At 43.6% G+C, this 26227-nt stretch overlaps 1 protein-coding gene across 1 annotated transcript in view; it reads left to right on the top strand.

Annotated features, from left to right (window-relative positions):
- Positions 1-854: 854 nt before the first annotated feature.
- Positions 855-26227, top strand: part of EPC2 (enhancer of polycomb homolog 2) — a 102603-nt gene continuing 77230 nt past the window's right edge. Inside the window, exon 1 of the mRNA XM_082260339.1 lies at positions 855-1288. Within this exon, the coding sequence (XP_082116465.1) occupies positions 1136-1288 (153 nt within the window). The 5' untranslated portion in view covers positions 855-1135. The remainder of the gene's footprint in view (positions 1289-26227) is intronic.

The raw sequence follows: 26227 nt of genomic DNA, 5'->3' as shown, positions 1-26227 counted from the left end.
TGATGTTATTATTTAATTGTTAATTCTAGTTGATTTTTTTTCTATTTTTTATTTGATTTTTAAAAATATTTTCCTAATTTGATACATTTTTTTTATATATTGATGTTATTATTATTTTTGATTTTTTTTAATTTGATGTTTTTCTATTTTTTTATTTGATCTTTTAAAATGTTTTCTTTATTTGATATTTTTTTAATATATTGATGTCATTATTTAATTGTTATTTCTAGTTGATTTTTTTCTTTTTTATTTGATTTTTAAAAATATTTTCCTAATTTGATACATTATTTTCTTTTTTTTTTATATATTGATGTTATTATTTTTGAATTTGTTTTTTTTCTATTTGATCTTTTAAAATGTTTTCTTTATTTGATATTGTTTTTTTTAAATGTTATTTTTTAGTTTTTATTTGATGTCATTTTAGTTTTATTTGTTTTATGTTATTTCCATTTGTATTTGATATTTGTAAATATAGGACTTGTGATAGAAAGTGAAGGGAATTATGTTTATTTTTGTATCTTCATCCCTTTATATAGTGGAAAATAAAAACCCCAGCAGTTATCAAACTCTGCTATAAATAGAAAGTGGTTACAATGTTACATGAAGGGGTAGCTGTCAGTCAAAGTATTGGAGGGGTGTGAAGAGGTTACTGTGTGTCGGTAACGTAAATACAATGTATCTTGTGACGGAGATCCGAGGCGCGCTCCCGGGATGAAGAGAACCTATCCCGTCCTGTTTACAGGAAGACGGGACGTAGTGGAAAGGGGCGCACGCTCCCGCGTCTTTCAGTCACACACTCACTCCCCTCAGCTGCGCGCTCCCGCTTCCTCCTCCTGCTGCGCGCGCACCCTCCCCCTGTGCCGCCGCTCGCGGAGGCTGCTGGGATCGCTCGCCGCCTTGGTAATGTCCGCCATGTTTGCCATGGCGCAGGGAGCGGATCGAGCCAACAAAAGCCGGATCTAGGCACGACCAACCGCCGCCCGGAGCGCCTTTATCCGCCCCTCAGCGCGCCCGGGGGCCCCATGAGCCGGCAGGGGGACACAGACCGCGGATTGGGGGGGTCCTGCTGACCGACAATTTTAAGGGTTTTTTTTTATATTTTTTTTTATTCCTGGGCCCCCCCCCCTCCGCCACCATGAGTAAACTGTCTTTCCGAGCGCGGGCCCTGGATGCTACCAAGCCGCTGCCCATCTACCGGGGCAAGGACATGCCCGACCTCAATGACTGCGTGTCCATTAACCGGGCCGTGCCGCAGATGCCCACGGGGATGGAGAAGGAGGAGGAATCGGTAGGTAATCCCTTTGTCAGACATTGGCTATTCACGAAGCGACTTACGCTGGTCGGGCTGCGTAGGGCGCGCTATGCGCTGCTCGGCCTACGTCACGCAGGGGAGGTGGACGGCGTAGTTGGCGGGAGCCGCCATGCTGTGGCGTGCGAGACCTACGTCACCGTGGAGTGGAGAGGTCTGCGTGAGCGTAAGCCGCGCTGTGAATAGGAAGTGTGCGCAGCTCAGCCCGGCGTGTTTGATAACAACTGGAGAGCGGCATGGCTGCCTGTCAGTGTGTGGAGGGATGGAGGGCCTGGAGTGTACCCAGCCTGAGCGCCTATCACTGGGGAGGAAACCTCAGCAATCTCACTGCTGGATATGGATAGAGACTGATAGGAAGAGAGAGATTTACTACAACTGGAGAGTGCAGCTGTGCATGGCAGCCAATCCGCTTCTTCAATTCAACTTTTTCACAATAAATCCTGGAAGCTGATTGGTTTCTGTGCAGAGCTGCACCACATTTCACACACTACAGTTTTAGTAAATTATCCCTTTATTGTCAGTTTTTCTTTTATTTTGTGATTTGTTGTGTTTTCTTGTAGGTTGTTTGTGTTGTGTGTGCATATAGTGTTCTGTATGGACTACTGCACTTCTGCAAGGATACTAAAGTTTGTCTAAAGCTGGATATATACAATCTGATTATTTATATATATATATATATATATATATATATATATATATATATATATATACACACACACACAATATCTAATGATGTATACAATCTGATTGGACGATCTCTGTAGAGTGGTATTAAACCCAAAACCAAGAATGTAATATATCGCAGTTTACCATTCAGTAGATGTGGTGGCTGCATTAGTATTTTGTCTTTTTTTTTTTTTTTGTTTCCTGTTTTCACCTAGTGCTCTGACCCCATCCTGTTTTATTGTCCCCACTCTGGAGGAATAAGAACAGGAGGCACAGCAGCCTTTTCTGTCTACAGAACAGAAGTGTTGAAGTGGTTGAATCTGTCACTACATCTAAGACCAGGTGTTTTCTGGCACTTTTTGTTTACAAGTATAAATCAGTATTTTTTTTTTTGCTAGAAAATTATTTATAACCCCTAAACTTACTACTTTAGCAGAGATGCTAGGGAAAAAAGTGGCGATCATTGCAATTTTTAATGTCATACGGCACTTGCGCAGTGGTTTTTCAAACATAATTTTGTTGGAAAAAATTAAACATTATTGAACTAGAAATATAAAAGACGCAGTATATACCCTAATTTTACAAAAAAAAAAAAAAAAAATGGTTAAGCAAATGGATATCTAACTTGAGACACTTTGAAATTGCGCATGTTCGTGGAATGGTGGCAAAGGACAGTACTTAACGCATCGCCTATGGAGATTTCTAAGCTTTTTTGCAGGTTACCTGTTTAGAGTTATAGAGGAGGTCTAGCGCTAGAATTATTGGTCTCATGTTTGTGGCAATACCTCACATGTGGTACAAATCCCGTTCATATATCCGTGCATGACTTGCGTATGCGTTCACTTCTGTGCGTGAGCACGGAGATATGCGAACCCTTTCCTTTTTGTTTTTTGTCACTTTTTTTTTTTTTTGTTTTCTTATTTGTCACTTATCTTTTTTTTTAATTTTTCTTCCTACTAAAAGGAATGTAAACATCCCTTGCAATAGAAATAAGGATGACAGGTCCTCTTTATGGAGAGATCTGGTGTCAAACCTTTAAAAGAAAAGATCAAAAATGTGTGTGTGTGTGTGTGTGTGTGTGTGTGTGTATATATATATATATATTATTTTTTTTTTTTTTGGTTTAAAAAAAAAAAAGTTTTACTTCCAACCTGGACCACAAGTAACGTCCCATCCGGTCCTCCAATGCCATAGCTGCGGTCAAAGAGGGTCACACTTGTGCAATGCGGGAAGGCTGCGAATTCGCAGCCTGTTCCCGCACCACATCCGCACATCTGGCAGTTCACACTGCCATATGCGATACGCAGGGGGTGTCAATTAAATGTTAACGACAGCCCCAGTTTGATCGCATATCGCAGTGCGATCTGACAGTTCGCACAGGATCGGATCGCACAAGTGTGAACCACTGTGCGATCCGATCCTGATGCGGCTGGAAAAAAGGGTCCTGTGTGTCTTTTTTGCGGGTGCGGTGCGAATTTCAGCCATACAAAGTGTATGGCTGAATTCACACTGCACATCCGATCGCATGTAATGAAGGAGCAGTGCGTGCCGAATTACATGCGATCGCCGCACTCGCAAGAGTGTGAACCGGCCCTGATTGTCTCTGGAACTGTCAGATAATTTCTTGGGTGAACCAGCGGAAAAGGTAAACTGAGAAGCAGTCCCGAGAGGGTTTTTAAAAGCTTTCCAGTAGAGATGGTCCGATTATCGGCAAAGCAGATTTATCTCGGGCTGATATGCACTTTCCCTGATATATCGGAATCGGCCTTTTGATTTGCCGATATTTCGGGAAAGTGCATGTACCGGAGGGATGCCTGCAGCTAGAGGCATCACCCCGGTACTGCTATCCATAGCCGACGGTTGGCTGTCTTGTAATGACCGATGCCATTCGGCTGTCATTACAAGGAGAGGGAGGGGACATCTCCCGCCGCCTTCTGCAGCTCGCCTGGGTCTCCCGTCCCACTGGGAGACCCGGGAATCCTATCGAATATGCCGTCTGACCGACGTCCATTTCTTTGAATTTGGCGGCGCCGAGTACCTGGAAGTGATGTCATGACATCACTTCCGGGTACTGGCAGCGCCAAATTCAAAAACGTTTTGAATGCTTTTAAGTTCAGAGGAGGGGTTTGGGGTCTTTAAGACCCCCAGATCCTCCCACCACAGTACCTGTAGACATTTAAACAAAAAAAAAATGTAATGTCCGAAAATATTGGCCGATACCGGTATCGGCGGTAAAAAAACAATATCGGTTGATCACTACTTTGCAGTGGCTCATGACTTCTTGGAACACTTTCTTGAGAGACCCTGCCGCGGGCTGTAAAAAAAAATGGTACTGTAGTTACGGCTGCTATTTTCAGTCATAATCCCAGTAAACCACTTCAAGGCTGCTACTTGTATATGCGTATTGCGGTCCTGAAGTGGTTAAATACACTAACAAAATGAAGCCAAACTCCACATCACACTTTATTTGCCGTTATGGTAATCAGTTTTGTTGCTTTTGGGATAAAGGTTTTAGTAACGCTCATCATTGTAAGCAGCCCTGTCAGTGGTAAACGTCTCAACTCTCTAAGTCAGGGGTCTTCAAACTATGGCCCTCCAGTTGTTCAGGAACTACAATTCCCATCATGCCTTGTCTTTGCATGTCAGATTTTTACAATGCCTCATGGGACGTGTAGTTCTGCAACAGCTTGAAGGCCATAGTTTGAGGATCCCTGTCCAAATGCTACATCTGCAGGACAGCTTGAAGGAAAAAAAGCCTAAAAAAGAAAAATAATGCAGCCATCAAATCTTGGAGGAGCTCCAGGCTCCTGCAGAAAAAAATTAAGTCAGCGTCTAGAAATACTATGTAGTTGCTGACTTTTAATATTAGAATGCTTACCTGTCCAGGAATCTAGCGGTGTGTTCACCAGAGGCGATTTTTCAATCGGCTATGGGGTGCCGCTGCCATCTCCACTGAGGAAAACCCGCTGTGAAGCTTCTTCCCTACTACACACAGTGGGCTGCAAGCTCAGGGGGGAGGAGGCAGGCCAGCAAAGGTTCCGCCTTTTGGGTGGGGCTCCACTTTAAGAATTGATAAGCTTCAATTTAATGTTTGCTTTTTGGCCTAATACCACTTGAATGGGACCATATCATTTGACTGTACTTCTCTTTAAGGCCAGTTCACACCAAATTTACACAGGAATGCCGTCCACATTCCTGTGCTATCCCCAGCAATGTGAACCTGAAAGCCCATTTTATTTATTTTTTTGAAGGGATGTAAATCACATGGTGCGTTGCACCTTTTAAATGGCAATCCTTTATGTGGGTTCTGAAGCAATCTTTTGCCTGCAGACGCACTGCATTTGCAATCTGTGTTTGGGTTGCCTTTAATGTACCGGCACCTACTGCAGATTGTAAAGGCAGTGTGTTTTGAACGTAGTGTGGGAAATGCTCACAGAATTAAGCCTTTCGCGCACCGCATGTGAACCGGCCCCTAAGGTCTACTAGCAACTATGTAGTGCAGACCTGCCTGATCTGATGGATGAAGAAGCAACAGAAACACCTTTGGACAGCAGCATTGCCAGTCTGGGGGGAGGGGAGTGCTGGATGTACTAGAAGATTTAGATACAAACAAACTCGCTAGTAGTAAAATATTTTTTTTTTACCTGTACCTACAGGTGAGCTTATATACCTGTAGGTACTGTGAATATGTCCTAAACGTGCACCGTTTAGAAGGTATTGACATCTGTAGCAGCTGGTGACGTCACTGGTGCATGCACTGTGAATGGATGGCACGCTTGGGTGCGTCGTCCATTCAGAGCAAAGTGCCACGCTTATCAGCATGTGACAATGACATCATTGCGGCTCAGCCATTTAAACAGCCCTAGTGCGTGAACCCGGAAGGACAACCAGGTGAAGGTAAAAGCCCTGTCAGTGGTGACAGCAATCCCTAATGGAGGGATCCACTTTACAGGTTAGTCTGTCATAAGTCATTAGGACATTGACCTACAGGGGAACTTTTTTTTTTTTTTCAGCAAGCATGAACTAGTGCTTTAGGCAGCAACAGTTTTTTTTGTTCCTTTTTGGGATAAAGGATTTACATAAATGAAAGGTGATCATTATAAGCACCCCTGTTTGTGGCAGGTGGTTTGTCTCATCTAGGGATGCACCGATCCGATATTCGGATCGGAAATCGGCCCCAATCCGGACAAAATAGCTGGATCGGAGATCGGTAAAGTTCAGCCGTCCCACGGGCCAATCCGTTTTTTGCTGAGTAACGGCTCAGCCATCCCTTACTGGGTGCAGTAGTAGTAGTATGGGATGGGAGCCGCTACTTCCTGTATAGGTCCAGCTCACAGGCGGAGTGATATCAGATGCACTCCGCCTGTGAATGGAGGAGCCATACACTTGAAGCAGCCGCTTGCTTTGTGTGTAGCTCCGGATCGGTTCCGTATCGGTATCGGCGATTTCACCTCGCCAGATATCGGTATCGGCTCCAAAAAAGCCGGATCGGTGCATCCCTAGTCTCATCCCTGTAATCTGATATATTCTGCTGGAGAGCTTGTACTGTTGAGAAATAAGACTAATGGGTCATACACACTATAAGATTTTCTGAAGACTTTTTCCTTTAGACTTACTAAAACCATATAATAGGAGGTCAAACCTAAACACTTTCAATGTGTATGCAATCAGGCAGGCCCTTGCACTACATAGTTGAAGGTAAAGCCCCGTACACACGTAGCGATTGTCGGCCGTAAATATTCGGCCGATTGTAGGCTTGTTAGTATGACAGCGCATTTTCGGCCGAACAGAATCGGGTGTGCAGGCATTAAAATTTTTGTTGGCCAACACCAGAACGGCCGATTGTTCGCCAGTCAGTACAGAATTCGGCCGAAAAACAGCCGATTAGCAAGACTGGGCATGCTCAGAGAAGAAAAAAGACATGGAAAGTTAACCATCACATGACATCACTTCTGCAGTCGGCTGTTGTTGGCCGACAAAATTCATGTGCAGTCTTTTGCAGTTTTCAGCCGACAGGACAGCCCTGGAAAAAAGAAGGCCGATCGTTAAGCTGGATACACACTATCCAACTTTTGTTGGTAGATTTCCTTTAGATTTACCTTCAACTATGTAGTGCAAGGGCCTGCCTGATTGCATACATATTGAAAGTGTTTAGGTTTGACCTCCTATTATATGGTTTTGGTAAGTCTAAAGAAAATTGCATAGTGTGTATCCAGCTTTACTGGCTTGGTCAGTAGGTGAAAATAAAGTAAAAAAAAAAAGAATGCAGCCATCACATCTTAGAATTGGTACGCTGCCACATAATAAATGTTTGCTTTTGGGTTTAATACTGCGTTAACATTTACCAAAACGATGTAATGAGGACGCATCTGAACAATCCATTGAGTTTGTATGAAATCGGGAAGCTCCTTGGACTAAAATGTTTTTGTCTTGGTAGATCTAAGGGCCAGTTCACACCAGAACGCGGTGCAGGAAAGGCGCACATTCCCGCACATCGCTCAAAGCGCACTGCCTATAGGATATGCTGCGGGTGGCAGTACGTTAACGGCACCCCACACGCTGATTGCACTGCATTTGCAGCCTCCAGATCTCATGGTGTGGCGTGTTTTTTAAAAGTAGTACCTGAAATATGTTTTGTGCATTCCAGTGCAACATGCATTACTTCATTCAAATGAATTGGCTGCCAGATCCACGCTGCAGGCGAACACACAGGAATGTGGACTAGGATGATTGTACAGTCAAATTGTATGGTCACTAAAGCGGTGGTAAACCCAAAAGCAAACATACATTATATTGCAGCTTCCCAATTCTTAGATGTGATGACTGCATTTGTTTTCTTTCTTAGGCTTTCTTTCCTTTTTGTTTTCATCTGGTGATCCAGTCAGTAAAGCCCCCGTACACAAGTACTGATCATCAGCCGAACGATTGGCCATCTTTTGTCCAGGGCTGTTGTGTCTGTTGAAAACTGCAAAAGACTGCACACAAATTTTGACGGCCAACAACAGCCGACTGCAGAAGTGATGTCATGTGATGGTTAACTTTCCGTGTCTTTTTTTCTTCTCTGAGCATGCCCAGTCTTGCTAATCTGCTGTCTGTCGGCCGAAATCTGTACTGACTGGCGAACAATCGGCCATTCTGGTGTTGGCCAACAAAAATTTGAATGCCTGCACGACAGATTCTGTTCGGCCGAAAATGCGCTGTCAGCTGTCGGAAGCATCATACTAACAAGCCTACAATCGGCCAATCGGTCGTCGGCCAAATATTTACGGGGCTTAAGTCTATTTCAACAGAACAAGCTATCCTGCAGATGTAGTGGTTAGAGGTTTGAGACACACCACTTACAGAGGGGCTTAGAATGATCAGTGTTATTAAAACCTTTATCCCAAAAGTGTGAGCTGGAGTTTGGCTTCAATTTGTTAGCATAATTAAATCGACTAATACGTTGAACACCCCCCCCCCCCCCATACTGACAATGCTGCTGTCCAAAGGTGCCTCCTGTGCTTAATCATCCAGAGTGGATGCACTCTAATACAGGAGGTGTGTTACTGGCCAAAGGAAAAGAGGAGAGAAAAACCTAAAACAAATGCAGCCACCAGATCTATGGATTGGTAAGCTGCAATACATTACATTTTTGGATTTGGGTTTATTACCATTTTAAGAATTGTCAAAACTGTGATAGGACTCGTCTGAACAGTCCGTTCAATTTGTATTAAACCAGGCAGCTACATAATTGATGGTAGGGGTAAAGGCGAGTGTGCAAATTGTATAGTGTGTGCTCATATACTGTACAGTTCCCCCTTTTCGATTTACCAAAACAATTTCACTACATAGTTAAAGGTAGATAGTGTACAATCACAATTAGAGCTGCATGATTAACCGTTACAAAATCGCAATCTCGATCTTAAAACGGCATCGGCATGTTCTCTATTCTTTACAGAGCAGAGCTGTTCTCTGTTCACTCACAGCTGTCAAAAAAAAAAAAAGAGCCTCTAGCAAATGTTTATCAACATTGGTAGGGCTGCTAGATACATAACTATAAACACAATGTTTTACAATGTAACATTTCATTCTTTTAAATGAAAGCAATGAACTTCTAGTCTGTAAAGGAGGGCAGTTTAACCTCTTAAAGACTAAGCCTTTTTTCTGACACTTATTGCTTACAAGTTAAAATCAGTATTTTTTTGCTAGAAAATTACTTAGAACCCCCAAACATTATATATATATATATATATATATATATATATATATATATATATATATATAGCAGAGACCCAAGAGAATAATATGGCTATCGTTACAATCTTTTATGTCACACTGTATTTGCGCAGAAGTCTTTTTGGGATAAAATACACTTTAATGAATTAAAAAAAAAAAAACAGTAAAGAGCCCAATTTTTTTTGTATAATGTAAAAGGTGATGTTACACCAAGAATTGTGATCTTTATTGTAAGCTAAATTGTGATTCTCATTTTATCCAGAATCGTGGAGCTCTAGTCACAATGCACCGTATAATCAACTTTACATTTATAAACTGTGTGAAACGAGGACCCACCTAATCTACCCAATTTGTAAACTACAATTTAATTTTTATTTTATCTTAAGGTAATTTTACACTGCTTCTTTAATGTGTTTTTTTTTTTTTTTTTTTGTATTAACTTTATAGCTCACATCATGGTATATGACAGGTCCTCCTTTATGTAGAGATTTGGGGTCTATAAGATCAACTCTCCCCTCTGGCCTGCAGTCGATCAGACACAAATTGGTCTGGCCGCTAACAGCCAGGTAAATAGAGAGGCAGAACCGGAGGTGAAGAAATTCTCAGGGTCACAGGGGGAGGAACAATGTCGGTTCCTCTTTTCTCTCTGTGCTGTGCAGCCGTCGCCATCAGTCGGCGCGGTTTCAGGCTCCACGATCAGATATGGCGGAGCCCAAGAAAGATGGTGGTGGCGAGACCCCATTCTGCCACCCGCAGAAGTGATCGCTATTCAGCCATTCAAATCGCTTCTGCATTAGAGGAAACCTCTAGCTGCAAATTTTATTACTGGGATGATGCCTATAGCTGCAGGCATTATTCCAGCTTAACCACTGCAAACCGAGGATGTCATATGATGGCCTATGGTTGGCAAGTGGTTAAAACAAGTAACTATGATATACTTTCCTATCCATTTACTAATGCCAGCAGCATAAGGATTCAAAACAGTCAATGTTGATTGAGAGAGTTTAGTTCCACTTTAACTTTGTACTACATAGTTCATTGTAGAACACCTTAAAAGTGAATCTACATACAAGAACAAATTCATGTATTTCCCTTTCCTTAACCACTTAAGGACCAGGCCTATTTCTGACACGTTGTTTACAAGTTAAAACCAGTATTGTTTGCTAGAACATTACTTAGAACCCCCAAACATTATATATATATATATATATATATATATATATATATATATATATATATATATATATATATATATATATATATATATATATATATATATATATATATATATATATATATATTTTTTAGCAAAGGCACTGGAGAATAAAATGACGGTCGTTGCAATATTTTTCGTCACGCGATATTTGCGCAGTGGTCTTTCAAATGCAACTTTTTTGGGGAAAAATATATTTTACTGCATTTAAAAAAATTAAATAGTAAAGTTTGTCTAATTATTTTTGTATATTGTGAAATAAGTCATGCCGAGTAAATAGATACCTAACGTAACGGTTTAAAAATTGCATACACTCGTGGAATGGCGACAAACTACTGTACTTAAAAAATCTCCATAGATGATGCTTTAAAAATAACGGTTACCAGTTTAGAGTTACAGAGGAAGCCTTTTTCTAGAATTATTGCTCTCACTCTGGCAATCGCAGCGATACCTCACGTGTGGTTGGAACACCGTTTTCATTTGCGGGTGCGACTTGCGTATGCGTTTTCTTTCATGCACAAGCTATTTTTTAGCAGTTTAAAAAAAAATCACTTTTATTGCTGTCCCAACCAAAGTAAACATCCCTTTTGACAGTAAAAGGCAGAGACAGGTACTGTTTATGGGGGGATCAGGGGTCTAAAAGACCCCAGACCCCTCCACTGCACTTCAATGTATTCAAAATGCCGAAATTGGCATTTTTGAATACTGAAAGCTTTTTTTAAATCGGCGCCTTTAGCAGCTGAGTAAACCATTGTGATGTCGCTTCTGTTTTACTACATTGGAGACCCGATCAAAGCCGAATCCGGCTTTGTTCAGGACTCCAACCAGCCGGCAGATGGGGAGACCTGGGCAGTGCTGTGGGAGGGGGGGGACGTCCCCTCCAACTCTCTGGTATAATGGCTGAGCGGCTGCTGAGCCGCATTGGCTTTTATCTCCTGGAAGCCGACCGGTGGCTCTAAAAAAACAGTACCGGATTTATAGCTGCAGGCATCATCCCGGTACAACCACTTCTGCAAGCGGACGTACAGGTATATCGGTTTGCGGGAAGTGGTTAACCACTTCAGTCCCGGAGTATATTTTCAAATTGTTTTTGTTTGCATGTATAAAAAATGTTAGGCTTGAAGATTCCTAATATCTCTCCCCCCCCCCCCCCCCAATGCCCGCTGAACACTATATTTATTTCCCTGAAAGCAGACACCCTAGAAAGAGAATAAAATCAGTTATTTTTTTGTTTTCTTTTATTAAGATGAGTTTGCACCGAGTAAAGGAATTCCCAGCATGTCAAGCCTCAAAATTGTGCGTTCCCACGAAACTGCAGCAATTTCAGTATCTTGTATTTTCCCATTGGCGATGCTTTAGAGTCCTTGTGGGTCATCAGTTTAGTGTGAACCATGGATAACGGGCCTAGAATTTTTGTTACAACTTTATAACCTTTTTAGTCCATTGAAATTGTGATTAATTTTTTTGGTGATGGGTTCTCTTTAATGAGACATTGGGGGTATAAAAGAGCCTTGATGTCCCACCTGTCCTCCAACGAATTGAGTGTAGATTGCATTCATTAGCTTCTTCCCCAGCTAGTAAGTGACTTGGAAGTGATCTTTTACACTTCCCTTTCCATTCAGTAACCGGATCAGTGAACGTTCGCTTTTCTCCCTCCCCTCTGACTGGCGGTTCCCACCATGCCAGTCTTAAGTCTGCTCATGGGTGGGGGAGGCCTAGGATACATGGTGGGGTGATGCCATATTTCGGAGGTTGTGAAAGTGATTGGGCGGCTAAATAGCCACTTGTTTTCCACCTGAAAGCAGATGGCGGTCAGTTTAGCAAACTTACATGTGCCCAGGCTGCTATAGCAGAAAGTACAAAGTGTACAGTGGCGCTAGAGGGGTGTGTTAGAAACATATTTCAATACCACTATATAGAAAAGGACAATAAATCAGTCCAATGGAAAATCAATAATGAAGGGTGGTCAGGCAGCAACTGGCAATAACATTCTAGTATGTAGTAAACACATAATATATAGCAGCCAGGAGTGTGTTTTTTAAAAGCCCCTAATCCCATGGCCACTTTAATACTGCGCTGGGACTGAAGTGGTTATAATGGCCATACACTATACAGTTGTGATTGTACCTTCTCTTTTCAGATACCTAAGCTTTGTAATATGAGGACAAGCCTGTACAATATATTCAATTGGTATCCAATCAGGCATGTCCTTATACTACATAGTTGATGGTAGATTTAAGAGATTGTAAAATCAGATTTTGTATAAACAGGCCTTACATCTAAGGCTGATTTTTTATTTTATTTTTTTTTTTAAACCTGGTGATTCTGCTAGGAACTTCCTAATTTGGGGTGCCCACCGTACTTTATCTATGAGGAGTAGAATTGTCACCCGAAGAACAGAGTGTGTTCGGATTTTTTTACACTCTCGTCTCCTCCATAACATTGGGAGAGGTGTTTTGTAGTCAGTGGGGGTAGCTGGGAACAATGATAACTGTCCACAGAGGAAATTCACAAGACTTCTGGCTGGATGAACAGATAAATATTGTAATATAATATATTTTTCCTTTTTTACATTTGTCAAACTGATATAAAAACATTTTCAATGCTATCACTTAAACAGACCGTAAGGGATAGAAACAAATCTTATTGGGGTTTTTATAAACTTTAAAGTAATACTAAATGCTTGTGTTTTTTTTTTTTTTGCCTCTTGCTATGGGGGTATTTGAGTAGGCTCGCTCCCTTGAGTGGAGTCCTGATGTCAGAATACAATAGCATAGCGGGGAGGGTTTCTTCAGCCACCTTGCTTGATTGGATGGGCAAATCCTGTTTGATTTTATTTTGCAAGAAAAGAACAAAGAATCTATGTATGGCTAACTTAAGGGCTGGTTCACACCAGAGCTGTTGTGGTGCTGTGGGCTGCATTGCCCATGGCAACCATAGCACAAAATTAAAAGAAGTTTGGGATTTAAACAAAAACCCATTAATGCTCAGGTGGATGCAGCATGCATCTGATGCTGCATTTGTCCCCCGCCACCTCCTGCAGTGAGAACTGAGCGATCAAATGCCACTGATCACTCAGTTCTCCCCCTTTGCTCTGAACGGCTCTCTGCTCTTCCCTCCAGCACTCACTGGAGTACTGAGCTGTGGAGGGGCCGGCTCAGGCTCTTGGCAGATCACTGAGAGCCAGAGGCGGTCCAGGTGTTTAGGTGGATCCCAACCATCTGGGGAACCCGGGATTGCAGAGTCGACTAGAAAGCCCCTGATCTCTACGCTCTCAGAAACCAGAAGCAATGAGCAATTCGCTGGTTGTAAACAAACTTAGTGGTTTGTAAAAAGTCACTGCCTACTGCTATTATGAGGGATGTTTACATTCCTTTTACTATCAATACGTGATAAAAAATAAGAGTACTGTGTGTGTGTGTGTAGGGGGGGGGGGTCCCAAATTTACCAAACAATTAGGTATTCTATTGTTTTTGTGCATTAAAATCTATGAAAGTGTATTTATTCCCCAATAAATTGCATTTTAAAAACCGCTGTGCAAATCGCGTGATGTAAAAAATTGCAACACCCATCATTTTATTCTCTAGGTCTAGGGCCTCTGCTTTAAAAAAATAAAATAAAAAGTAATGATTGGATGTTCTAAGTAATACTAGCAAAAAAATACAGATTTTTACATGTAGGACTGAAGTGTCAGACTAGGCCAGGGTATTCAAGTGTTTAAAGTAGAGCTATAGGAAAAACGCGTGTTTTTTTTTTTTTTTTTTTTTTATTTATTTTTCTATCTTTAGATAGAATAAGGGAGGGGAAAAAAACGTCAGGTTTTTTTTTTTTTTTTTTTTTTGCGCCATCTGTGTCTCATTGCGGAGATTTTCCTTTACTTCCTGTCCCAAGCAGGAAGTGAGAGGAAATCACTACAAATTAAGGGAATTCCTTGGGAACCGCCAGGTCACCAGAACGAGTGTCCCCATTGGAAGATTTCCCCTCTATTACTTTTCTGGGGACAACCCAGAATTTGGGATTTTCTTTTACTTTCACTTTCTATGATAATGGTAAACAGGACAAATAGAGTGGTGAATCTCCTTAACAGGGGCACAGAAAGCAATAAAAACTGACAAGGGTTCTAATCCTTCTGCGCTTTATCCAAAAAAAAAGTTTTTTTTTTTTTTGTCTCTAGTTATACTTACATTTTTTTTTAGTTACAACTTAGATCTGCTTTCCTCTTATACACAGGACAGTCATTTTGCATTGTGGAATGTTCTGGTCTGAGTACTGGTAATGATTTAGAATTTTGTCAGTTTTCACAGGCTGAGGGTTCATTCACACTAGCCAGCGTTATGAAATGTTACATTGTGTAGGGGCGGTGCTGTGCATTGTTACAATTTATCACACTGTTTACTTTTGTTTTTTTTTTTTACTTCAAAACTTTGTCACAAAATGACTCTTCATTCAGGTCTTTGTACTGCTGCTTGTTGTAACTTGTGCTAAGTTGGAGTACATAATAATGTAGACTTCCATTGCAGGGCTATGGTGTGATTAGGGCACTAGGAAGACAATTGTTTTTGCTTTTGTGTTGAGCCTGCATTGCTTGATTGCATATCAAAACCGCTCAATGCACATGGTGTGAACAAGCCCAACAGTTTTTATAGTGAGTAGTAATATCTTATGAGAATGGTAAACAATGCATACACCCGGGGAAGTGCAGAAGCTGTTTTGCATTTTTGTATATTTGACCTTTTGCAATGTTTTATGAAAGGTTTGTTTACAAATACTTTGTGGGCGTGGTTGGTGTTCCAAAATATGATATAAGAAGAGCAGCTGCGTGAAAAGCTTTGGGTGGGGGGATGCACATCATTCTTCGTATCGCATTTTTTATTAAAGCGGAGTTCCACTCAAAAGTGGAACTTCAGCTTTAAGGCCTTCTGACCCCATGACATGCCACATTTGGCATGTCATTTTTTTTTTTTGGGGGGGGTACCTAGTTTTGACAGGTGCCCGCTCCCACTTACGCTCAGGCCGCCTATGCGGCTCGGCGGAAGTTCTCCTCTCCCCCCTCCCTCCCTGCAATCTTCTGGGACAGGTCACCGGTCCCAGAAAATTGCCGGTCCACTCTTGACTCGCGCATGCGCAGTGCCCACACTAAAGATGCTGGCGCCACGGGGAGAAGACGGAGAGATCCGAGGCTCCCACCGGCCGCATCGCTGGACCGTAGGACAGGTGGGTGTGTGTTTAATAAAAGTCAGCAGATAAACTTTTTGTAGCTGCTGACTTTTAATAAATGCAAAAGCCAGTGGAACTGCACTTTAAGCCTCACTCAGACAGGCACTGACACCTGTAGTTTATGAATGAGCAGGTTTAGCTTTTAGGGGATGGACACAACCACTCAACCAATTGGACGGTTGTGAGGGTGAGCGGCCCTGAATGCAGACTCTGCATTTGGGGCCACTCAGCTGCACAACTGTCAGATTGGAACATGAGGTTGTGTCCGTGCAGCCCCCCGCATCTCAGTAGACCTTAATAATCTGCCTGCATGCAGCACCTGGCTCCAGAAGCAAGGCACTCATTCATGGTCACAAACGTAATGCCTCCTGCGCTTAGGAAAATAGACCCTCCCAGATGGGTATGTTTAAATCTTCATTAGACTTGAAAGCGGATAGCCACGGTCTTGCTGCCCTCAACGATTGGGGAAGTCTACAACACTCAAACCATATAAAAACACACAGTGGGTGCACCGGCCTAGTAATTATCCTGAGACAAATAATTTATTGTATTTATAAACATGGTAAGTATTAGGCTACATTCACACCTGAGCGTAGCGTTTTCGCGCGTTTTTTACCGCGATTTTACCGCGATTTTTGCGGCGTTTTTTACCGCGATTTTTACCGCGATTTTTGTGCAGGCGTTTTTAGATTGAATAGAGATCAATGGAAAACGCCTGTAATCTGCCCAAAAAGAAGCTCATGTACTTTTTTGAGCGTTGGGCGTTTTGTATACAGCTTCAAAACGCTCAGATGTGAACAGGGGCCATTGAAATTAATAGGATTTGTCTTGTTGGGCGTTTTGAGAGCTGATCCTAGAGCAGAAAAACGCCCCAAAAACGCCCCAAAACGCCTAGATGTGAACGGAGCCTTATACTCACAAAGTTGCAATTGTTAAAAGCGCAGCACAGATCTCAGCATAGTTTTGTCCGATTTGTGTCAATATGTATAACAGATACAACAGAGACTGAAGACCCCTGTGGGCTAACGCATTTTGAGGAATTCCTCTTCTTCAGAGCTCATTCATGGTCCGCGGGTCCCAGCGCCTTTCTGAATGAGCTCTTAGAGTAGCAATCATAGGCTTATGTAAGCAAATTAATATTTAGTTATGAATTAGTGTTACTAAACCAACAGTAAAATCAATGTGTATATGCAGTAAAGCATGCTTGGTATACTCACTGTGGAACCTGTGCATTGTGTTAAAAGACTGTTTGATCCTGTTTGCTCTGATCCTCCCCTCCCCAATCCGTCTCCTGATAGAACAGAACCTCAGAGGCACTCGGCACATGCTCAGTTTGGTGTGTCTTGCTAGTTTTTTTTTTTCTTGGAAGGGTGCATGTGATCAGCACAGGGCCAACCAGCACTGTCCAGACAAAGGATCAGGGGTCCTTCAGCCTCATAGGACAGTCAGAGGGCAATGAAAACTCCTCTTGCAAGCTTTAACCAGACACTGATAGGAGTCACAAGACTGCTATATACTGCTAATGAAAAGGTATTTAGCAGTTTATATTTACTAAAATAATTGCATTTCCATGTTCTGTGTATGGTGGGCGACCAGATATAGTGAATGCAGGCTCCTGGGTTTAGTAACACTTTAACCAGTTGCGGACCGCCCTCCCCCTGCAGTTTTACTGCGGCAGGCAGCCCCTCCTGTGCGAACCGACGTAGGACTACGTCGGCCACGCGCGGGGATGTCAGCACTAATTGCCACCGGGCACCCGCGATCGCTCCCCGCTGAGAGAGAGCGGTCAGCTGTTGTAAACACAGCAGACCGTTATTCTCTCTAAAATGATCAGAGCGCCAGTGATCCTTCTATATAGGATCACAGGTCTCTATGGTCATTTCACAGCCCCCCCCCCCCCCCCCACAGTTAGTAAACACTCCCCTAGACTCGCATTTAACCCTTTGATCACTCCTAGGTTAACCCCTTCCCTGCGATTGTCATTATTGCAGTAACAGTGCATATTTTTAGCACTGATTAGTGTATTAATGTCACTGGTCCCCCCAAAAGTCAGTAAGGGGTCTGATCTGTCCGCCACAATGTCAGTCCTGCTAAAAATCACAGATCGCTGCCATTACCAGTAAAATAAATAAATAAAAATGACTTATTTCCCCTAGTTTGTAGACGTGATAACTTTTGCGCAAAACATCAAAATACGCTTATTGTGATTTTTTTTTTTTTTTTTTTCCAGAGGGTGTTATAAGGTCACCTGAATTTTATCGTTTGCTGCCCACTCAACTATTTGACCTTATGCACTAGGCCAGTGATGGAGAACCTTGGCACCCCAGATGTTTTGGAACTACATTTCCCATGATGCTCATGCACTCTGCAGTGTAGTTTAGTTTTATGGGAAATGTAGTTCCAAAACATCTGGGGTGCCAAGGTTCGCCATCACTGCACTAGGCACATATATACTGGAAAGCAAGTATGTTAGATCAGGCAGTTGGCAGAACAGAAACCATCAGATTTAGACCCCTTTCACACGGGCTTTCCGATCAGGTCCACCTGTCAGTTTCTCAAGCAGACCTGATCGGATGCTCCAATTATTACTATGGGGCAGTGGATGTCAGCGGTGACATGTCTACTGACACCCGCTGCTCTCCGATCCTGTCCATGAAATCCAGACGGATGGAAACCCCATTTATTCCATCTGTCTGCAGGATCGGATGAAAACCGACAGGCGGTCCGTTTTTTCATCCTATCTCCCATAGAGGAGTGCAGGGCTCTGACAGGTCTGTCTCAGCAAAGTAAGCGGAGATGGATCTGACATCCACCTTCTCAGCGTGGATTGGGGGATTGATTTCCGCTGAGGAAAACCGGAAAGCCTGTGTGAAAGGACCCTTAGGTTATTCTGATACCCCAGATTCATGAAGAGTAGGGCCTTATTGATTCATGCAGAATATTGGTAGTAGTGAGATCCTGCATAAAAAGTTGTCTGTAGGCGTGTGACGTTGCATGTGTACATGGACCCCATTGGCTACTGCTGCTGCTCGGGGCAGACATGTAAATGCCAACAATGTGTAGCCAGGGGTGCCACTGATTACACATTATTGATGTTTACATGCTGGCCATGAATGAAACGAATGCGTAGAATGACCTAGGTCAATTCTTAATGACTTATTCAGGGCTGACATTTAAGCCTCAATAGTGTGTAATCAGTGGAGGCATAGCAGCTGGCTACACATTGTTGATGTTTACATGTTGGTGCTAAGCCTCAGAGGCTGCCAATGGAGTTCAGGTATACTTGTAGACGTTGGCACCAATGTTAACATGTACAGTGTAACTTATGGTCCGAATACAGCCTTGAACGCAGCTTTGTTCTCTCATTTTTATTTGACATTTCTGAATGCAAAATTGCACTGCCAGATGCAGACGTGTTAATAGGTATATAGGCTTCTATATTGCTGCACAGAGAACTATAAACTGCATTGAAGAATATACGCGGTACACAGCATTTTTGATACACCTTTGAATGAGCACTTAGACACACATTAAACAAAGCTAAACATGGTGTAAAAAAAAACTAAACAGTGTAATCTTCCATACATTAGCCTATAGTTATTTTATAGAGTTATAATTGGTTACATTTGGCTCTATAGAGGATTTGGAATATTTTGTCTTGTCTGTAGGAGTGTTTGCTTACTTGTTACAATTGTACAGTATCTCACAAAAGTGAGTACACCCCTCACATTTTTGTAAATATATCTTTTCATGTGACAACACTGAAGAAGTGACACTTTGCTACAATGTAAAGTAGTGAGTGTACAGCTTGTATAACAGTGTACATTTTTTGTCCTCTCAAAATAACACGCAGACATTAATTTCTAAACCGCTGGCAACAAAAGTGAGTACACCCTTAAGTGAAAATGTCTGAATTAGGCCCAAAGTGTCAATCTTTTGTGTGGCCACCATTATTTTCCAGCACTGCCTTAACCCTCTCGGGTATGGAGTTCACCAGAGCTTCACAGGTTGCCGCTGGAGTCCTCTTCCACTCCTCCATGATAACATCACAGAGCTGGTGGATGTTGGAGACCTTCTGTTTGAGGATGCCCCACAGATGCTCAAGAGGTTTGAGATCTGGAGACATGCATGGCCAGTCCATTGCCTTTACCCTCAGCTTCTTTAACAAGGCAGTGGTCATCTCGGAGGTGGGTCGTTATGTTGAAATACTGCCCTGCGGCTCAGTCCCCTAAGGGAGGGGATCATTGCTCTGCTTCAGTATGTCATAGTACATGTTGGCATTTATGGTTCCCTCAATGAACTGTAGCTCCCCAGTGGCGGCAGCACTCATGCAGCCCCAGACCATGACACTCCCACCACCATGATTGACCGTAGGCAAGACACACTTGTCTTTGTACTCCTCACCTGGTTGCCGCCACACATGCTTGACACCATCTGAGCCAAATAAGTTTTATATTGGTCTCATCAGACCACAGGACATTGTTCCAGTAATCTGTGTCCTTAGCCTGCTTGTCTTCAGCAAACTGTTCGTGGCCTTTCTTGTGCATCATCTTTAGAAGAGGCTTCCTTCTGGGACGACAGCCAGGCACACCAGTTTGATGCCGTGTGCGGCTTATGATCTTGAGCACTGACAGGCTGACCCCCACCCCTTCAACCTCGTTAGCAATGCTGGCAGCACTCCTACTTCTATTTCCCGAAGACAACCTCAGGATATGACGCTGAGCACGTGCATTCAACTTCTTTGGTTGACCAATGGCGAGGCCCATTCTGAGTGGAACCTGTCCTGCTAAACCGCTGTATGGTCTTGGCCACCGTGCTGCAGCTCAGTTTCAGGGTCTTGGCAATCTTCTTATAGCCTAGGCCATCTTTATGTAGAGCAACAATACTTTTTTCAGATCCCCAGAGAGTTCTTTGCCATGAGGTGCCACGGTGAACTTCTAGTGACCAATATGAGAGAGTGATCGTCCGTTTTTTTTTTTTTTTTTTTTTTTTTTTCATACAACAGAATAAAAATTCGGAAGTGATGTATTTTCAGACGAAAACTGTGCTGATTAAACACAAATCGTACGTTCTGTTATAGTACGAGAAAAAGGTTCGAGTTTGTCCCTTTTGGGTAATTTCGGACAAACTCTCACGATCTGCTTTCAAAAGTCGCGTATTAACGATCGAAAGCGGTATTTTCATGCAATTTTCTGATCATGTGTACTAGACTTTACTCACTCTCTGAGCCTGATGCTGGAGTGTTAAAGTTTACCCGAGGTCTGTCAGCTGCCTGTCATCGCACACTCAGGAGATGGGAGACAATGGGGTTGATTTACTACTAAAGTATTACAGGCTGTTCATTTAGCAAAGTGAATGTTTGCTGAGATTAGAAAACATGGAAAAGCTGTGCTTATTTCACTCGACCAATTACAGTGCCTTGAAAATGTATTCACACCTCCTTGAAATTTTCCACATTTTCTTATGATACAACCAAAAAACTTAAATGTATTTTATGTGATCGACGAACACAAAGTGGCACATAATTGTGAAGCGGAAGGAAAATGATAAATGGGTTTCAAATTTTTTTTTTTTTTTTACAAATCTCTAAAAAGTGTGGCGTTGAGTCCCCCAGACTTTAAGGATCCAGCTGACAGGAAGGTGGAGGCTGTGGCCCGCAATTTGTACACCCTGGCTGGTTCGGCACTGAGGCCGGTATTTACCATTGCACTGGTGTAGCTAACTCTGACCGAGTGGGCAAAGCTTTTACGCTGTGACCTGGAGGGGGAGCAGCTCCCCCCTGCCTTTGCTGAGCTGGCAGACCAGTTGGTCCAGGGGCTGCAGTTTATCTGTGATGCCTCTTTGGATGCGGCTCCCCTAGTCGCTAGGCTCTCTGTTTCAGCAGTGGTCCTTCTGCGTATTTTTTCTAAGAAGGCCTTGACTGATCTTCCTTTTCAAGGAGATCGCCTGTTTGGAGCCACCCTGGATGACCTCATTAGTACCTTTCTTCCGCAGGCTACTAAGGGCAAGGACCCTCGTCGTACACCTGGGCCATCCTTCTCGGCTCATAAGAAGTTTTTTCGTCTCTCAGGGGCGACTGACAAGGGATCAAAGCCGTTTAGGGCCTCCTCTGGTGGATCCAAGCAAGCTTTGTCTGGCAGGTCGAGAGCGGGCTTATCCAGACCAGTCGCTAAGGCTCCTTCAGCATGAAGGTGCACCCTCACTCATATCGGGGTGGAGAGACGTCTTCGCTGGTTTCCGAACCCGTGGACTTCCCTGGTACAAGAGAAGTGGGTCCACAAAATCATACGGTCCGGCTACAAGATTGAGTTTCGCTCTTACCCCCCCTGGCAAGGTTCTTTCCTTCCAACTTGCGCTTGTCCCCGGACTGGTTACAGGGTCTGTTGGGGGTAGTACAAGACCTGTTACTTCAAGGGGTGATTGTCCCTGTTTACGGGATCGGTATGTTTTTAGGGTTTTTACTCAAACCTGTGTACAGTTCCCAGGAAGAAAGGCAAGGTGCGTCCAATCCTGGACCTCAAGGTGCTGAACTGCTTTGTGCGGGTGCTTCGCAGTGGTAACCCTGCATCAAAGGGATTTTCTTGCCTCTATTGACATCCAGGATGCATACATTCACATTCTAATATGTGCCTGTCACCAGCGCATCCTCCACTTTGCCATGTGAGAGGAGCATTTTCAGTTTGTGGTGTTACCCTTTGGTCTTGCCTTTGCTCCTCGGGTCTTTACAAAAGTGTTAGCCCCGGTGCTAGCATTGTTAAGCCAATGGGAGATCGCGGTACTAGGCTACTTGGAGGACCTCCTGCGAGCACAGTCTTACTGCTCTGCTGAAAAACATGGGAATCATCCTCCAAACTCTGAGGGAGTTTGGCTGGATTCTGAATTTTCAGAAATCTGCTCTGGTTCTGTCCACAAAGCTGGACTATCTGGGTCTGACTCTGGACTCTGCCTTAGCCAGAGTGCTCCTTCCTCTGGACTAATGCCTCGTACACACGTACCGATCGTCGGCCGACCGATCGGCCGTCTTTTGTCCAGGGCTGTCCTGTCCGCTGAAAAGTGCAAAAGACTGCACACGAATTTTGTCGGCCAACAACAGCCGACTGCAGAAGTGATGTCATGTGATGGTTAACTTTCCCTGTTTTTTCTTTTCTGAGCATGCCCAGTCTTGCAAATCTGCTGTCTGTCGGCCGAATTCTGTACTGACTGGCGAACAATCGGCCGTTCTAGTGTCGGCCTACAAAAATTTTAATGCTTGCACGACAGATTCTGTTCGGCCGAAAGTGCGCTGTCGGCTCTCAGAAGCATCATACTAACAAGCCTACAATCGGCCGATCGGTCTTCGGCCGAATCTTTTCGGCCGACAATCTGCACGTGTGTACGGGGCATAACTCCAGAAACTGCAAGTTGCGATTCGTTTCCTGTTGTCCAGCAGATGGTTATCCCTCCGGACTTGCATGCGGGTACTGGTGGTGTCCTGGTGGTGGTAGACCTGATGGTGTCTACCTTATTTTGAGGCCGTTCCGTTTGCATAGTTCCATATGGGGTCACTGCAAAGGGAGATTCTGGCCAAATGGGACAAGACTCTGCAGTCTCTGGACAAACGGATGCGGCTGAGCCGGGGAAGGAGTCCCTGATATGGTGGCTTAGTGCTTCGGCTGGACAAATCCTTACTCCCCTTGTATTGGAAAGTGATCACCACAGATGCCAGTCTGTCCGGCTGGGGTGGCGTCCTTGGCAAAAATTCTGCTTGGGATCTGGTCACTGGAAGAGTCTATACTACCGATCAATGTCTTGGAACTCCAAGCGATCAGACGGTCCCTGGAACATTGGACAGATCGTCTTCAGGGATGTCAAGTTCGCTTTCAGTCAGACAAGGCTACGGCCGGGGCTTTATGTCAATCACCAAGGGGGCATAAGAAGTGTCCTGGTGGCTCTGCAGGTAGCCGGCATTCTAAGGGGGGCAGAACGGTTCATTCCAGCTCTCTCCGCCGTACACACTTCTCTTGTACTTTTTTGGGCGTAATGCGTCCCGCAATTTTTTTTTGCGCAATGTTACCGCGATTCGGCAGGCGGAAATCACAGCAACATCGCACAGCGTTTGGGGTGCTATTGCAACGCACAGGCGTCCCGTGATTTGCAATGATTTCCGGATCGTGGCGATTCTGCCCACGATCAATACGCTGACATGTGACTGCAGCCTTAGAACTTGGGTAATGTGTGTGGTGTGTTTATGTAAAATATAAGTGTTTGTTGCACGGTTTGGAATGATTCATTTTGTAATGTTTTATAGAAAGGTATTTCAGACCCTTTTCTGTGTTGGTAACAAATGTCATTGTTATTTGTGTCTGCCTGTATATTTGAAATCAGACTTATCTCCTGCATTGTGCGATGTGAAGTCCAGTGCTCGCTGCACTTATGCCGTGCGTTTTACTCCTCACGTGAATGCCTGGGATTCTGTTTATTTCTCTCCTGTGTAATGGCACACGAGTAGTGACTGAACACAGATACATTTCCTGAATGAATTCTAGCTCCACCTCAGCAAGCTGTCATTGGCTAAGCAAGATTGTTTCTGTCAGTGGTGATCCCGCCTTGTTATGTGACATAATCTGAGTCGATTGGCTTACGGCACAGTTTCCTTTCTTGCAGACTAGCTGGAGATCATTTTACTCTGTGTCAGCATGGGAGCTCACATCAAAGCAAACGCGTGTGTGCCAATGCGTAGCTACTAATCCATATCTCATCTGTTGCCGCATTGATGGACAGGGCTTTGTGTACATAAAGACAACCCACAGTTTGTTTTCTTCTAAAAAAAAATGGAATGAGGATTTTCAAAACGCAAAAACTAGTTAGATCTCATAATGTAGCCAGCACAGTTAAGGCTCCATTCACACCTGAGCGTATCGTTTTCAGGCGTTTTTTCAGGCACTCATTGACCTCTAACAAAAATGTTTGTAATCTGCCAAAAAAGAAGCTCATGTACTTTTTTTTTTTTTTTGTGCTTCAGGCAAAAAAAAACGCTCATGTGAACCGGTACCATTAAAATGAATGTGATTTTGCTTGTTTTGAGACTTCACACCTGAGCGTTTTTCAGCTCGTAAAATGCTCCTCTCTGAGCAAAGCTTAAGGCTCTGTTCACATACTAGCGCACCAGTGTCAAACACAAGGCCCGCGGGCCGAATGCGGCCCCCCCAGGCCATTTCATGTGGCCCTCGCACCTCTCCTGCAGCTGTAGCACCCCTCCTTGTTTCTGCCTCCACCTTGTCTCAGTAGTCCGCAGCAGAGAGGACAGAACTCCTTTGCCAGATCCAGAGCTTCTCTGTGCAGCTGCAGAAAGGCTCGCCTTTACCCAACCCCCTTCCCAGCAGTCCGCAGCAGAGAGGAGGGCAGAACTCCTCCTACAGATCCTGCACCTCTCTGTGCAGCCGCAACACCACCTTTTCTATGCCTTTCCTGATCTGAGCATTTAGCAGACTCTGGAAGCTGACTCCAGCCCGACTCTGGTCCTCCTCCAGACCCTGTACTTCTTCCCAGATCCACCCACAACTTCTTCCTGGCAGCAGCACAAGGTAAGGAGGTGCATTGTGATGTAAGGAAGGGTGGGTGACTCTTGACTTCTGATGGTGGGGGAGCTCTTGAGTCTTGACATCTCATGTAAGGTTGTAAGGGGGCGTGGGGTGCTCTGGACAATCTAATCTTACAGATATAACCGGCCCTTTGAGGGCAACCATAATGCTGATGCGGCCCGCAATGAAAATTTAGTTTGACACCCCTGTACTAGCGTATCGGATTGTGGACAGAATCGCTGCAATTCTGCAGTGATCCAGAATCATTGCAAAATGTGGGATTCCCGTGACTTGCAATGGCACCGCAAACGCGGCGCAATTTTGCCACGATTGTCACCTGACGAATAGCTGTAAAATTGTGCTAACAGAATCGCGGGACGCCTGTCGCCCCAAATATAGTACAGGAACTTGTTTTGGAGCGACAAGTGTCCCGTGATTCTGTTTGCGCCATTTTGGTTAAATTTTGATTATTGCTCAAAATCGTGCAGCGTTTGCGGTGCCATTGCAAGTCACAGGAATCGCACAGGCATCCCGTGATTTACAATAATTCGGAGTCGCAGTGATTCTGCCCACGTTCGGATACGCTAGTATGTGAACGGAGCCTTAAACATGATTGTAGCTGTTATAAATTGCTGCACAGCACAGACCAGTCTCTTGGTGAATAAGCCTGTGTGTTTTCCAAAAGCTTATATTATACACCGTACATAATTTTAGTTTATATATAATTTTTTTTTTTCTAAAATACGTAAATGAAGCCAGTTATTCTGTGTTTTTCATAGCTTGGTGAATTGTGTTCATTTTTAAAGGTGAAACCTGATTGGTTAGTCTTGACAACTGCCCTGAATATTTTTTTTTCCTAGGTTTTCATAAGTCGGCGTTCTTTAAATAGCATCAAGCTGCGTCTTGTTGCCTTAATGTTTGGAGTTGTGAATAATTTATGTGCCAGTCTAGTGAAAAAGGACTCTTACAAAGAGAATGAGTAATCTACTCACCAATTACTCTATGCAGGAACACACTATAAATATATCTTTGTTTACATAACAAAAG

Source organism: Pelophylax lessonae (genome assembly GCF_965119305.1).
Source record: "Pelophylax lessonae genome assembly, chromosome: 6".
Classification (NCBI taxonomy): domain Eukaryota; kingdom Metazoa; phylum Chordata; class Amphibia; order Anura; family Ranidae; genus Pelophylax; species Pelophylax lessonae.
Note: the sequence above shows the minus strand (reverse complement) of the source record. Positions and strands in the feature narration are given on the sequence as shown.